This window comes from Trachemys scripta, chromosome 5 (genome assembly GCF_013100865.1).
Source record: "Trachemys scripta elegans isolate TJP31775 chromosome 5, CAS_Tse_1.0, whole genome shotgun sequence".
NCBI lineage: Eukaryota > Metazoa > Chordata > Testudines > Emydidae > Trachemys > Trachemys scripta.
This window is the reverse complement of record NC_048302.1, coordinates 58,426,637-58,443,573: the sequence shown is the minus strand read 5'-3', so window position 1 is coordinate 58,443,573 and position 16,937 is coordinate 58,426,637. Positions and strand designations below refer to the sequence as shown.

Here is a 16,937-nt window from a genome sequence, read left to right as displayed (position 1 = left end):
TGTGCCTTTATGATATAAAAGTGTACAGCAACATTCCTTCTACACATAGTAATCAATGAGAGAGGTAATTTTAGGGCAAACTTTTCTATAAAATCCCCAATGAAAAACTGTAAAAACGAAGAAGCTTTTTCTCCTTCAAAGTCTTAAAAAACTCAGTTTTTAAAATAAATCAATGAAAATGTTCTTCCTTTTTCCCTATGGACTAGCCGGAGACTTTGTAATGGACATTTAGAAATTTCAATGATGTCGGTCTCTGTTTATCACTTGACTTTGCAATGTCTTTGGCTACTCTATGTGCAGATTCTAATGTGAAAAAACTGGGTAATAAAAATAAATGCACTTAAATCCTCATAAGTAGACTATTCTAAAAAGCCTCTGATTCTACAAGTTGAGGTCTTTCCCTCCCCCCCAAATTATAGGAGTTTGGCAGGGAAAGCCTTTATCATAGCTTGGTCTATCATGTAACCTCTTTCAATAGTTTCAACTTCACTTTCTGGTTTTTCATTTTTACCCTCAGCTAAATTAAGCCCGGCCACAAGATCCGCCACAGCTTACCGTACTCTATCTTTCTCTATTTTAGCAAATTGGGCAGTATTACAGGCATTATCTTCCCTCAATTCAGACAAGCAGTATTTACATGTCCATTTTCAGCTGTTCAAACTCTGAAGTTTCAACAGTTTGAAGAAATAACTGTCAACACTTGTCACTGATTTTCTTCTGCTGGTAATAGCCTATGCCAAATTTGTTTTTGTTAGAGCGATTTCCCTCCAGCTCTACAAAGTCAGGAGATTTTTTTTAATAAACTTGAAATAACATAAAAGGTTATTTCTAAGTAAGTGAACCTTTTAATTTGGTTGAAGAATGCATCCAAAAAAGTATGTCCAACCATCTAACTATGCATTATCAGCATTTCCTACATTGACCTTGATTCAGGTAGCAAGAAAACACGGCCCAGGAGAATCCAAGCAATCAGGAAAACAGAAATTGTAACCTAGGTAACTAACAACATCTTCCTCCCCCGCCCCCCACCCACCCACCCACACACGCGAGGCACCTGCCAGCCCACAGAACTCCAAACAAAGCATTTCTGACTTGTCAGTGAAAAGTTCTTGCCAAAACCACCGTTTTGTCATAAATTTTGGAATTAGCCTATGTAGAAAATTAGGTACAAAGATAATAAATTATATCTATTCCTCTTATGTACACAACACAAAACACATCTCAAATGGATGTTTCTGAGATGCACATGTACAGGAAGTCAGTTAATACACTGTTAATGCCTTGGTGATCATTTTTCTAAAATTAGATTATCAAGCTCCCAAAAGAACCCATTAACCTAGCATTAGGCATCGCAGACTATGTAATGCTTTGGGAAGATCTCTTTTTCTGTGTGTCCCAAGATCCAGAACTCACTCTGCTTTCTTCAGCACTGGAGACCGCTTTGATTCACTTTCACCATTAGCTTCTGTTACACTTGCTACTTTTAGCAATGCCAAAAGAGTGCACTAATTTCCTTCCAATGCCTTGGGAGTTTCCTAGGTCTGATTTGCTAAACATACATCACATTCCCAACTATGTTATATGGTATGTTACTAGTTAGCTTTTTGTTCACTGCTTTAGGAAAAGGAAATGTGGTCCCAGTATTTCAGCATACAGTGTAAACCAAGTGAATGAAATGGGATCTGAAAAGAAAACAACTAGAGAGAGAGGGGAATCCTCTTCTTATTACCCCAAATCAATGAGCAGTCCGGTGGCACCTTAAAGACGAACAGATTTATTTGGGCACAAGCTTTTGTGGGTAAAAAACCTTTGTGCCCAAATAAATCTGTTCGTCTTTAAGGTGCCACCGGACTCCTTATTGTTTTTGTGGTTACAAACTAACATGGCTACCCCTCTGATACTATTCTTATGACTATATTTCTCAACTATCTTTTCTAGCCCTTATTCATAACGTCCAAATAAATAGTGCATACGCTAGAAAATACAAAAAACAGCTTAAAGGACACATGCAAATCGAGAGCTATATAGATCGATTTCCTGGAGCATTCAAGTATGAAAATAGTTTAAGCGTGCAGTGCATCTGACAAATTTTACTTTCACAACAAAGATCCATATTCGAGATGGATCAGCCATTAAGATATTTTAAAACAATCTGAGTAGTTAAAAATTGGTCACAGGACCTATCACAATCTCAGGAATTATTTTAATCTTTTATCAATATTTTTTATTACCAGTGCCCTTTGAGCCAGTCACACAACCTACAGGGAAAAGCAAACATCAAAGGACGTTTTTTTCTCCCCAAGCCCCATGTTTCTGGCAACTAATCAGAAGCACAAACACCATCTTCAGTTGATTCTGACTTCAGCTCAGCAATGCTTAGAGATGCATTAAAAACCCTGCATGGAAAATCATACAGGCCACTGGCACAAACAGCGGGACAAAAACCTCGGTCCTTATCCAGGCAGAACTCCCACTGTTATCAATGGAAGTTTTGACTGAGTAAAAACTGAAGGATTTTGCCCTTCTTTGGAGGAAAAAACAAGGTAAAGTTATACCTATTAAACTAAATATCTTGAGTAGCAGCCACATATTGTGACTAGGAATCACATGTAGTACATGGGCAGGAACTGTAAACAGCAACTGATAGATGTATCAACAACTGTGCTATTTCATTTCTAATGCCATTTTTACCATTCTCTAGGACGGGATGCCCAACCTGAGCCTGAGAAGGAGCCAGAATTTACCAATGTACATTGCCAAAGAGCCACAGTAATATATCAGCTTCCCCCCCGCCAGCTCCACCCCTGCCCCCCGCTCCCAGCGCCTCCCGCCCACCAGCAGCCCCGCCAATCAGCGCCTCCCTGTTCCTTCCCCGCACCTCCAAATCAGCTATTTTGTGGAGTGCAGGAGGCTCTGGGTGGGAGGGGGGAGGAGCGAGGCCATGGCAGGCTAAGGGGAGGGAAGGGGTGGAGTGGGGGCAGAGCCAGGGGTTGAGCAGTGAGCACCCTCCCCCCCACACACACATTGGAAAGTTGGCGCCTGTAGCTCCAGCCCCGGAGCTGGTGCCTATACAAGAAGTCGCATATTAACGTCTGAAGAGCCGCATGTGGCTCCAGAGCCACACACTGGCCACCCCTGCTCTAGAACTTTAGAGATAATAGAGATAACAGCTTTGATTCTGTCCTGTGTTAGGCAGGCTCCTGACTGCATATCCTAGGCAGCTGGGCTCCTGATGGAAAAAAGTTTACCTGGAGGAGAGCTGAATTGGGGTGCAAATCACCCAACAACCCACACTCCACTAATAATTAACAAGGTAATGAAATCCTGTGTTTGCCCACATTTAATCACTGGCTGAATGAAACAAGCTTTTGTGGATAACTGCCGCTATTAATATATTGTTGCATTATATCTAAAACATTTGTTTGTTTTAAGTCCTGTGATTTGTATGACTTACATGGCACTGAAAGCCATGCCCACACTAATGTGTACCAAAGAACAGAACTGTTTCATTGGTAGATTTCCAAGTATTTTAATCTGGACACTTAGAGAAAACAAAATATGGGGGGGGGGTGGAAATTGTGTAATATTTACTAGGGTTGTGGGTTTGTCATGGTGCTAAAAGTATTATCAATACCACGACTTTCTTTTGTGTGAATGACTTTAAGAAAGCAGCGTTTCCCAGAGAATGATGGATCGCCTGCCCAGTACAGAGGGAAGACCCTGGAAAGCAAGCCCACACCAGCCCAGTGAGGAGGGGAAGCCTGGGAGGAGGGCCTGGAGAGCGAGTCCATCCTGCATTCACCCCATAGCAATGGCTCCTGACCTGCAGGGCTGGGCCTGGCTTCCCAGTCCTGGAGCATGCAATCGTATCATCACTCACTTAAGTTTTGCCTGGCCACCGTCCTGTCATAATGACAGAAGGGGTGACTGCACCAAATGTGTGTGGCACTGAGACCTCGTGCACAAAGTCACAACACCTGTAGCAGGGAGCTGGACCCAACCCCGTGGGACAGGAACCACCAGTGTGGGATGGGCTCACTCTTCCATTCCCTCCCGCCCCAAGGGCCTCCCCTACTTGCTGGGCTGGGCTTACTCTCCAAGTCTCTTCCCTCCCACCCCCCTTCACATGGCCTCTCCTCCTCCTCCTCAGGCAGGGAATAGAGTACCAGTACCAGAGAATAGAGGTTACTGCTGCAGGTGGTCAGTGCACCCTTGGCAGGGTGAAGAGGCTGCAGCAGTGGAGAAGAACACTAGCATAGTGTTTGAGTTTGTATCCTGGGTGGGTTTTTCCCTGCGTCGGTAGACAGACTACTGTGGAAGTATTTATGTATATTGCATTTAAAGAGGCATAGATAGTTGAACTTTCATATCCATGATTTTACACACCATTTCCCCTGAACCCATGACTATAACTAAATTTACCATGACCACTCCATGACTTTGCATAAAATATACTGTGACAAATCTGCAGCCCTAGATACTACCCAACCCTTCAAAATGGAAGGGCTGACATTAAAAGAAACAGTATACCCTAGATAAGAGCTACATTTCTTAAAAACTTTATTGTTTATCTAATTTCAAGAAACTGAAAGTTCAGGAAATGTAGGAATCTATAATAACAAGGAGAGAATGTTTCTCTCTCCCACCAGAATTTCTGTCATGCCTAACACTCACAACACTTTCCATTACTTGCATCTGAAGAAGTGAGGTTCTTACCCACGAAAGTTTATGCTCCCAATACTTCTGTTAGTCTTAAAGGTGCCACAGGACCCTCTGTTGCTTTTTACAGATCCAGATTAACACAGCTACCCCCCTGATAATTAACACTCACAAAGTTAGCAACACTGTGAGACTATTATAATTTACAACTGAGATTTAAGACCCATTACAAGTTCAAACAACAGACACTATGAAAGACACAAAGTCCATTTGCAAATATAAAAATCTTTTGTGCAAAAACTGTAAAAATCAAATACAACTAAGGTACAAAATTAGAAAGAAAAGAGGCAAGAGAGCATTTTTCTGAGCCTGGTACATATTGTGCTTTATATCCAGCTTCACTGACTACAGTTAGTGAGTATTAACAAAAAGAAGAACAGGAGTACTTGTGGCACCTTAGAGACTAACAAATTTATTAGAGCATAAGCTTTCGTGGACTACAGCCCACTTCTTCGGATGCATATAGAATAGAACATATATTGAGGAGATATATATACACACATACAGAGAGCAAAAACAGGTGGGAGTTGTCTTACCAACTCTGAGAGGCCAATTAATTAAGAGAAAAAAAACTTTTGAAGTGATAATCAAGCTAGCCCAGTACAGACAGTTTGATAATAAGTGTGAGAATACTTACAAGGGGAGATAGAGTCAATGTTTGTAATGGCTCAGCCATTCCCAGTCCTTATTCAAACCGGAGTTGATTGTGTCTAGTTTGCATATCAATTCTAGCTCAGCAGTCTCTCTTTGGAGTCTGTTTTTGAAGTTTTTTTGAGGCTTGTCTGGTTATGTAGACTCTGTCCTCAGACCCTACGCTACCAGCACTCCCAGCTATCTTCGAGACACCACTGACTTCCTGAGGAAACTACAATCCATCGGTGATCTTCCAGAAAACACCATCCTGGCCACTATGGACGTAGAAGCCCTCTACACCAATATTCCACACAAAGATGGACTACAAGCTATCAGGAACAGTATCCCTGATAATGTCACAGCTAACCTGGTGGCTGAACTTTGTGATTTTGTCCTCACCCACAACTATTTCACATTTGGGGACAATATATACCTTCAAGTCAGCGGCACTGCTATGGGTACCCGCATGGCCCCACAATATGCCAACATTTTTATGGCTGACTTAGAACAACGCTTCCTTAGCTCTCGTCCCCTAACGCCCCTACTCTACTTGCGCTACATTGATGACATCATCATCATCTGGACCCATGGAAAAGAAGCCCTTGAGGAATTTCACCATGATTTCAATAATTTCCATCCCACCATCAACCTCAGCCTAGATCAATCCACACAAGCGGTCCATTTCCTGGACACTACTGTGCTAATAAGCGATGGTCACATCAATACCACCCTATACCGGAAACCTACTGACCGCTACACTTCCCTACATGCCTCCAGCTTCCATCCAGGACACACCACACGATCCATTGTCTACAGCCAAGCTCTAAGATATAACCGCATTTGCTCCAATCCCTCGGATAGAGACAAGCACCTACAAGATCTCTATCAAGCATTCTTAAAACTACAATACCCACCTGCTGAAGTGAAAAAACAGATTGACAGAGCCAGACGAGTACCCAGAAGTCACCTCCTACAAGACAGGCCCAACAAAGAAAATAACAGAACACCACTAGCTGTCACCTTCAGCCCCCAACTAAAACCTCTCCAGCGCATCATCAGAGATCTACAACCTATCCTGAAAGATGATCCTTTACTCTCACAGATCTTGAGAGACAGACCTGTCCTCGCTTACAGACAACCCCCCAACCTAAAGCAAATACTCACCAGCAACCACACATCACTGAACAAAACCACTAACCCAGGAACCTATCCTTGTAACAAACCCCGATGCCAACTCTGTCCACATATCTATTCAAGTGACATCATCATAGGACCTAATCACATCAGCCATACCATCAGGGGCTCGTTCACCTGCACATCTACCAATGTGATATATGCCATCATGTGCCAGCAATGCCCCTCTGCCATGTACATTGGCCAAACCGGACAGTCTCTACGCAAAAGAATTAATGGACACAAATCTGACATCAGGAATCAAAATACTCAAAAACCAGTGGGAGAACACTTTAACATGTCTGGTCATTCAGTGACAGACCTGCGGGTGGCTATATTACAACAGAAAAACTTCAAAAACAGACTCCAAAGAGAGACTGCTGAGCTAGAATTGATATGCAAACTAGACACAATCAACTCCGGTTTGAATAAGGACTGGGAATGGCTGAGCCATTACAAACATTGACTCTATCTCCCCTTGTAAGCACTCTCACACTTATTATCAAACTGTCTGTACTGGGCTAGCTTGATTATCACTTCAAAAGTTTTTTTTCTCTTAATTAATTGGCCTCTCAGAGTTGGTAAGACAACTCCCACCTGTTTATGCTCTCTATATGTGTGTATATATAGCTCCTCAATATATGTTCCATTCTATATGCATCCGAAGAAGTGGGCTGTAGTCCACGAAAGCTTATGCTCTAATAAATTTGTTAGTCTCTAAGGTGCCACAAGTACTCCTGTTCTTCTTTTTGCGGATACAGACTAACACGGCTGTTACTCTGAAACCTGAGTATTAACATTAATTGCTAATGATATAAGTACTGTAGCATTAATGTCATGGACATTTCAACTTTATTATAAAACACAATGTAATATGTCAGAATACTTTTATTTTTAACTTATCTATCCAGTGACACTTGAATGAGTTTTAAAGTGTATAAAGCAGTTTTATAAACTGAGATGAGCTCTAATATCTATGGTTTAAGTTGGGTTTTGCTTACCTTTGCTCTTGTGGATGCTCTTCCACATCCTCCTCAGAATCAGCCTAATGAACAGAAAAAATACTGTGTAAGGATTTAAATATCATAACAGTGTACAGTGGAAAGGTACTGTGCTTCTAATTCCACTGAAATTCACACCATCATGATTCACTAGTAAAAAGTCAGAAATTATAGAATAATTAAGAAGCTCCATTCAGTACAAAGAAATTCTACATACTTAAGTAATTAAACAACATCTAGCCAAGATTTAGGATTTTATTGCCACTTGGCATGGTTAATCCATTATCTTTTCCAAACTTCCATCTAATGTATTTATTTCTGATTGTACAAATGCACATATTCGGAATTTTATGCACATGTACAATTCAAATGATTAAAAGCACACAGAAAGAATTAAAGATAAACCAATATCAACATTAAAAACTCAGAAATCATAAAGATCAATCAGTTCCCCTCAAAGTATTTGTGCTCATGCAATGCATTCATTAACCAAAGTCTGAGGAAACAGATCACAAAACACCTTGAAGGTCGACAAATTCTGGCATTTGTCTGACCAAAGGCAGGGAAGCAAATTCCTAAATCTAGGACTCTCCAATGAACACAGAAGCCCACAAACATTTCTAGGGCCTATGAGCTCAAGCATCACAGGTGATCTCAACTGCTGAAATAAAACACGAGAAGAGAGATGGTCTCCAAAATATACAGGGCACAAATCATGACAACTTGTATTTCAAAACACTTTGATTTGCATACTGAAGTGAAACAGAGCTTTCTTTGGTTTAATATGCTTGTTGCAAGAAACCCCTTTAACCGGGCAAATAGCTGTGTTCTGAACCAGCTGAAGTTTCCAAGTGGTCTTCAGGTGTAGTGCAAAACAGGGTGCAACAATCCAATTTGCATTGACAAAGTAAAGGACAACTTTAGTTAGATTAACATTTTCATGAAAAGGTCAGTCATCTTGCTAAGCACAAATGATATGAAGTTTTCTTGGTTACAGAAGCAACAGCTGGAAGTCCCACAAGATACTCAACTTGCAAACCTGAACAGCAAAAAATGGGAAAACGCCACATGATGAAAAGAAAAGATAGAACTTTTACGACCAGCTGTTTCCCCAGTCTACCTCTAATCCAAGATGAACCTCTGTTCAAGCTCCAATTTTGGTTAGACACTGGAGAAGGGATTAACTATCATCGAGGTCCAATAAAATGGAAACTCAAAGCTGTGGGGCAACAAAGCCCACCCAGCTTCACAAACCTACTGAACAATGTAGCAGAAAATAATCGCTGAAGAGATGTGCAGCTGCTCAGTATTAGCCAGGGGCCTACGAAAAGAGGAAAAAGACAAGCACTCAGACACAATTCTGTCTATCTTTGCCAGTGTCAGTAAATGCATCAATACATCATTGGTAATAGCATTAAAAGCATCGGATAGATTTTATTTTTTAAAGGCAGCACAGACAGCTCATCATTGTCCATCCCAGAAGCAGATCATCAGCAAATGAGACAAGTGCAGTCTTCATACCATATCCAGGCCTGCAACAAGACTGACAGGAATTAAGAAAATCTGAGGACTTCAAAACCTTTTCATAATCTTTCCTTTAAAAGGGAGGCTAGAAATTCAACCTCATCAGAGGGTTCTTCAGCATCAGCATAACAAGAGATGTTAGCATCTGAAACTCCTGAAGAGGGATTGACAATCTCCTCTGATAAATGAGCTAGCATCTTCCCCCACTAGACTTAACCAAGTCGGAAGGAAATAAATCCAGTTTCCCAGTGTTCCCTATGCATTTCAGAACCTCCATGAGACTTCAAATTTTAATCCTCCCAAAATAGCTAAATCACAACAAAGGCTGGTAATCCAGTCTGATTCTAAGTGGTATTATCCACAGCCTTTAACAAGCGTGAAAACCTAAAATCTGATTCTGTGTTGTCTCATTCTATATCTCCAGGCTCTCCACCATTCTTTAACAGTTCTACTGTTTAGGACTTCACATTTGTTATGGTGGTGGCATAACACTTCAAACATTCCTGACTTGGAACATGCCTTCTAGCTCTAACATTATCTTCCTTCCTCTAGCTGCCGAATGATATCAGCAGGGTGGATAAAAATCAATGATTTTTTTTTTTAATAAAAAATCTGTTTTTAATCGTATTTTTTTGATAAAATGCTTTTTGAGGAAAAAATATCTAAAGATAGTTTTAATTAAGATGAGATATATTTGAGCTATAATGTATCATGGAATAGGGATTATAAATTCTAATTCTATAGTATGAGACAATATATTTATGTAATGTTTAAGAAAAGTTTTGTAAATGAGTTCTAATAGTTCAAGGATTAGGGACCCAATTTTATGGGGCTTTTGTATAGATTATTTAGGTTAATCTTTCTATCTATCCAATGGGACTCAGTGCTCAGTCTAGAACAGGGATCGGCAATCTTTCAGAAGTGGTGTACCTAGTCTTCATTTATTCACTCTAATTTAAGGTTTCGTGTGCCAGTAATACATTTTAACGTTTTTAGAAGGTCTCTTTCTATAAGTCTATAATATATAACTAAACTATTGTTGTATGTAAAGTAAATAAGATTTTTAAAATGTTTAAGAAGCTTCATTTAAAATTAAATTAAAATGCCGAGCCCCCTGGACCAGTGGCCAGGACCCGGGCAGTGTGAGTGCCACTGAAAATCAATTTGTGTGCCACCTTTCACACGCATGCCATAGGTTGCCTACCCCTGGTCTAGAAGATACCATCAGAGAGGCTTAATTTTGCAGTTCTCAAACTGTGGATTTGTATCTCCAGAGATAACATGCTTGTTAACAGCAAAAATGTTTTTAAATAAACAATATATAGATGTGAGAAATAACAGATTTCAACCATATTGTCCCTCTGCAAATTTGTGTACAGAGTCAATCCCTTACCTCTCTCTAAAAGTGCAAAGTTTTAAAAAGTTCAATGAATAGAAGATTGTTGGGGGCAGAATAGATCTGGACAAGGAGAAGAAGTCTGGAGATAAATATGAGAAAGGAGGGACAGGCAGTAGAAACCAAAGTGAAACTGTTTGAGCAGCATATTCCAGAAGTCTTGAGGTCTTTCTGAGTGTAGCCTTCATTGATTTGAGATCTACCATACCATTCTCTCACTAGAAGGGAAAACCTATCATGGCAGCAGGCCGTAAAAGTGACCCAGTTTGGGAAAAAGAACCATTCAAGAAATATGTGTTTGCTGATGATGTTTTAAAGAAAGTCACACCAGGGAACTGGTGGAAGTCACTTAAGCACTTTGATTCAGAGACTGTTGAAGTGATAATCTCACTTTTAACAGCAGTAGCTTCTTCTGCCGGTGGAAAAAGAATTATTTTCTTCCTATGGACTAATTCATTCCAAACTGAGAAATCGTTTGGGACCTGAAAAAGCAGGAAAGCTTGGTTTTCTTTTCCAGATTATGAGCAAACAGGAAAATGAAAGTGAAGACGACTGAGTTAGCGGCAGAAGCCAATATTTTAAGTTTCTCATGTTGACCTGGCTGACATAGTTGATTTAATTTTTTTTTTTAATATTTCATTTAACTATTTTAGTTTAAAACCATTTTAACAAAAACAAACCTGATTTTAAAAAACCTGGATGTTTAACTAAATTCAAAAACGTATATGCTTGTTTTGTTAAAAATATTATGTTTGCTGTTGAAGAAAAAAATCCAGAATAAATAATGTTGTTGTTTTAGTTAAATAAAACAATTTAAATGTCTGTCTGGTGATGTTCTCCTCCTAATACAGCATGGCAAGAAAATCTTCCAAATATTAATGATTAACCTGTTGAATTGGAGATAGTTCACCTCCCAGTGACTTCATAAATATCTGCTTCATTTACCTTTGGTAAATGAAATAACCAAACAATCATTCATTTTCTGATATAGCTGTAAAACTAATATGAAAAGTTTTCAAAATACATCACTTTAAAAATATATAGTCTGTACCTTCCAAAAATGAAACCTACATCTATCTCTTAGTTGTGAAGGATATATATTAAGATTATAACAACCAACAAGAATGCACTTTTATATAAAAATCCATGATTAAATCAAGTCTTCCTGACTAGTGATTTAAATCAAATCCACCCTGGCTCTCAGTATATCATCATTATCTGGGAGGAACATGCAGGGAATGAGCGTAACAACACTTCATTGACAATCTAGGATAAAAAGATAGCCTGGTAGGACAATATGTTATCTAGGGGGTTGCCAGTCTGAACAGCCATTTCCTGACAGCCATCTGAAATCTAACTTGTTCTGGAGGTAGACCAACAAATAAGAGGTGTCCTGACCTCACAATGGAGGTGGCAATGGTATTGTCCATGACAAGAGTGTAATCTCTTCCCTCCAAAACTCATTCAAAATCAAGATCCAGTGTATACACAGCTGTGTGTATTAGGCTAGAAAGCACATGGGGGAGTCCCATATTTGGCAAGGTACCCATGAGATTCTGAGCTAACACTGGATAGTTTCTGTGTTATCTGTATAAACCATCAGTCACAACCACTCCAACACTGCATTAAGAGGAATATAGTACAGTAGAACTTCAAGAGTTACGAACACCAGAGTTACGAACTGACCGGTCAACCACTCACCTCATTCGGAACTGGAAGTATGCAGTCTGGCAGCAGCAGACACAGACACAGACACGGAAATACAGTACCGTGTTCAATGTAAACTACTAAAAAAATGAAGGGAAAATTTAAAAAAAGATTTCATAAGGTAAGGAAACTGTTTTTGTGCTTGTTTCGTTTAGATGGTTAAAAGCAGTATTTTTTCTTCTGCATAATAAAGTTTCAAAATTGTATTAAGTCAATGTCAGTTGTAAACTTTTTAAACAACAATCATAACGTTTTGTTCAGATTTACGAACACTTTAGAGTTATGGACAACCTCCATTCCCAAGGTGATCGTAATTCTGAGGTTCTACTGTAATTCTCAACCAAGGACTTCAAAGGTAGCCTGCACATCCTCACAAGCTCCTCTGACTCAGATTGAGCTCTCTTAGGGTACACCTACATTGCAAAACAAAACAAAATTAAATCCCACAGCAGCGAGTCTCAGAACCTGGGTCAACTGATTCAGGCTCATGCTATGGGGCTAAAAATAGCGGTGTAGACATTCCCGCTCAGGCTGGAGCTTAGGCTCTGAATCAGAGCCCAGGTGGGAACATCTACACAGCTATTTTCAGCCCCATAGCTCCAACCCCACAAGCCAGAGTCAGTTGACCTGGTGTCTGAGACTCACTGTCGCAATTTTTTTAACAATGTAAACATAATCTAAGTTGAATACAGCTTTAAAGCAGAAGACCTTATACGTTCAATCTCTGCTTTAACTGACTTATCTGGCCTAATGACATAGTGCAATGTCACCCAGCCAAGTCTCAGTTATACATGTAGCACCAAAAGCTTCATCAGCCCTCAAATGAGAGATGGCAATTAACCTCATTAGCCACAGACACTACATTAAACAACATGAAGCGAAGTTAGGACCCTACCATCTGGCACCCTGTGCGCCAAAAATAATATTCATCATCATCATCCCAGACCTAACCAGGCCACTGATATTAAACAACTAGCACCACTCTGTCCCTGGGAGTCTCACCCTACCTAATCTCCCTCACTTGTACTTTAATTGGCTATAAAAATGTATGATTATTGCATTCCCTTTTATTCCAGTTTATTCCAGCACCCTGAAAATGCTCTGTGTAATTTAATATCACTTTTTGTAGAAATCTGCTAATGCTTGTAAACAGAGACAAATCCACACTAGCAACATCTTTTACAGAACATCATGCTGGTCTATTATACTTAATTTATGTCCACAAATGTGACAGAATATAAACTCCCCCACAATTTTAAAGTAATTTAAGATATATATGCTACAGACACCACAAAGGAAAAGTACAGTGCAAACTAACAGTGCTTGATGACTTAATTGCTGGCATCTTCAATGTTTATAGCCATAACCAGGATTTATGTTTAAATTGAAAAAAATATATGAACTCCCTCTCTGAATCTATGGTGGCTAAGAGGGTTATTTTTGTCCTGGGGATTTCCAAGTCACTCTTCCCATCATAAAATTCCCTTTAGTAACAATGTACTGAGTCTGCCTTGCAGAGTGCCAATTGTTAATTACCATGCTATTGGTTTTTGGATTCTGACAGAAACAAAATATACTTTGACCTTAACAACTACAATGGTGATCTGTTGATACTTTTTGAAAAAGTGCCTGCCAACAAAAACAAGTTGTTTTAGAGTCCCTGATCACGCACGCGTGTGTGTGTATGAGCGCGCACGCGCAGATATAAAGAAAGTCAGATTCCCCCTCCTTCATCCACCCCCAATCATGTGCTTGTTTTTTATTTTAGAAAAATCAGAACTGTATTTCCTTTTTCACTGGAGGACTCAAGAGCCTGTGTGCATATCTGAAGCTTTTTCAGTCCATAATTGAAAGGATTTAAGTGCTGAGTCCTTTACAAAGAAACTTTTCTCTCAAGTGTTTTAGTTCAACAGATATTAACAAATTACAAACAAACAAACAAACCCACAGAATTATAAAGAGTCTAAATAAAAGCCACATCTGCTCTAATCAAGTTCCCCTTCTTGGTACTTGTGAAGTCAACATTCCACTAGTTTTCCATTCATCCATTGTTTTTCAGGATAAACAGGACCAATATTTTTAATGTTACAAACAGGTAGGATTAAAACAAAACAAAAACCACCTTGTTTTCTTGTGCTGTACAAAGAAGGCCTGAAAGCAAGGCATATGTCCAGTTCTCCCGTCCCTTTCCTTCCACACACTTGGAGGTCACCTTACAGAGAAACTAAGAAACTAAAGAAACCAAGAGAACAGTGCTGCCCAAGTCAGATTCAGAAAACAAATGATTTCAAAACAAAAACAAATATAAACCCCACGTGAGATGTCAGTATTGGCAATTGCTGCAAGTTATTATTTATGGAGGGCTGTCAGCATGATGGATACTGAACCAACAAGAAGTAGATAGATATTACGCTTCACACACAAACTATGGCTCAGTCTCAAATACTGTGTACATTGTGCATGAGGAGAAGTCATCACTGACAGACTTAGTGGATCAAATGTTTTTAAAAGTTGAAAGGAGAGAAGTGAGTCCAAGCATAGGGGGCAGCATTGAAGAAAATGTGAGGGAAGTTGGGAGGGGCCTATGAGGAGCAAAAACAATGGGAGGGAAAAGCAGGCAGAAATGGTTAGAAGAGTTTGAACTTGATATAGCACAGGTAGGCAAGAGGAAGCAAGAAGAAGCTAAGAAGGGACTGTAAAACAATTACAAGCATGTAAGTGTTTTGTGTAGTTTCTTTCTTTCTAACTTGACTTCTTTCCTTTGAGTCTCACAGCTCTGGAAAACGAAATCAAGGTGGGACTTGATTGCTGAATGGGATATTGAGCTTTTTAAACTTTAATACTCCAACTCAAATCCTGCTCACCTCAGCACATGCTTAAAGCTATCATTTGATGGATCTTTAGTGGAATATGTAAAATAAGATGATTGTGTGCAGCCACAATCCACATCAGAAAACCATCACCATAATTAGCAACATTGTTGGATACCTCAGCAAAAAAAACAAAGGACTGACATACCTCTTCTGTCACTCTTAGAGCTCATCACACCAAAACTGAATGGAGGTAGAGCAACACTGTAATAGACTCTCCTTTACCAAAGGGATCACAGGCTGCTTGATATCACTTTATTTCTCTCAGAGTTACAATGTAATCTTAAATGTGAGCACTGTTGGCTGCTACAACCCTGGCAAGGTGCAGTCCCAACCCCAAACACACACCCTGCCCCTGAACCTGAAGCCATTATGACTCATGGTATCACATGGGGGACTTGTGCACTGTTGCCAGGTGTGGTGGCCACAGAGTTTGTTTGCAAGGCAAACTGACATTAGTAGTGGTCACTGCTGCTGGGGGCTGGCTGTCCAAGCTGCATCTGCTCCTCCCTCTGTACACCCTCAGTGCTGTCACCGTATCTCCTCACCTGAGTGGGCATCAGCAGTTCCCCTTCTTCAGCTTGCCACAGCTCCACCACGCTGGGGATTGGGTCAATAGCTAAACAAGCCAAACAAAACAACACACACTAAAATAACTAATCACATTTTAAATGCACGAGAAAGCTCTAACAGCAGCATTTCATGTTTCTCTTTTCCCCAATGCTGAAAAAAAGTGTCCATATTAAAAGCAGCACAGGCTGGTGACATCTAAAGTGGGCAGGCAAAGCTGGCACATAAAGGTGCCTTCTGAGCCAATTTGTAGCAGCGGCTAAAGATCATAATGTGTCTGACTCCAAACAGGGGGTGGTTAATGCCTACCCTGAGGAGCCTCTACTGATTAAAAAGGAGGGTCTCTTTTCCGTGCAATGTCAGCGTGTGTGCAGCATGGTATAGCTGGGGGAGCGAGCCACAAGGATGTGGGGTTGGGAAGGGGGAAATTCATAGCTTATTTCGCTGTAACGCTGGCTCGCAGTTTGTTACAAGGTTGCAACTGCTTCTAGCATTAAAAGATGGGCCAAACCCGAGGACTCCAGCCACAACAGCAGAGCCAGAAACAATACTGCAGGAAGCGAAGTCCTCCTCATTCTTCTCCCCTCTATTTCGGGGCTGGGAACCATTACAGCCAACACAAAGCTGGGGGCTGTGCTCGAATCGCACGCACAAAAGGATGGCGAGAAAGGGAACGGCTTTGCAATCAAAATCGATTATGCTGGGCGGTGCTCGAGCAGAGCTTTCGCCTTTGCTTTGCCCATGCACAGCCCCTCTGCTCTCCTCCACCACCTTATTTACAAGCAGCAACCCCCTTCCCCCCATCTGCGAATTCCACCAGCCCCTTTCCCTTACGCTGATTTACCAGCGCTTACCTTGGCCCTGTGCTTCTCCCGGGCGAAAGCAGGGTAAGAGGACCTGGAAGACGCCTAACAAGAGGTTCATGGCCGTGGCTGCGCGGCAGTAGCTGCCTTGCTGCGGGTAGCGCAGCCCCGCCATGCTGGTGCTCTGCTACTGCGTGCTGCTCCGAGACTGTGGGCTGCAGGCTGCTGCAGCCGCCGCCTCGCTCTGCTCTGCGCGTGTGTGCCACAGAGATAGGGAGGGCTGGGCGCTGCGCGGCCCGGGGTGGAACATTGACAATGAGAATGCAGCCTGCACGCGGGGCCCCGCCCGGCTGCCGCCGCTCTTGCAGAACACATGGCAGAGGGGCCAGCCAGAGCTTGGGAGACGGGGGGGGGGGGCGCTTCGGGGGGGAAGAAGGTAAATCTTCAGCCAACACTGGCCCAAATCCTGCCCGCCTTACTTCGGCTCGCTGAGTTCAGCAGAAGCCGTGCCCGAGTCAGGAGAGCAGTATGGGGCCTATTG

At 41.2% G+C, this 16,937-nt stretch overlaps 1 protein-coding gene across 5 annotated transcripts in view; it reads right to left on the bottom strand.

The window, feature by feature from the left end:
* Positions 1-16,648, bottom strand: part of TMEM131L (transmembrane 131 like) — a 119,211-nt gene extending 102,563 nt beyond the window's left edge. For 2 of the 5 annotated variants that reach the window (XM_034771028.1, XM_034771031.1), the window contains exons 1-3: positions 16,448-16,647; positions 15,572-15,642; positions 7,527-7,570 (exon numbers count right to left, since the gene is read on the bottom strand). In XM_034771028.1, coding sequence (XP_034626919.1) covers positions 7,527-7,570; positions 15,572-15,642; positions 16,448-16,571 — 239 coding nt within the window. In that variant the 5' untranslated portion in view covers positions 16,572-16,647. Of the gene's footprint in view, positions 1-7,526; positions 7,571-15,571; positions 15,643-16,447 lie in introns of all 5 variants that reach the window. The other 3 variants (XM_034771029.1, XM_034771032.1, XM_034771030.1) reach the window with 2 other exon arrangements.
* Between the last annotated feature and the right edge of the window lie 289 nt (positions 16,649-16,937).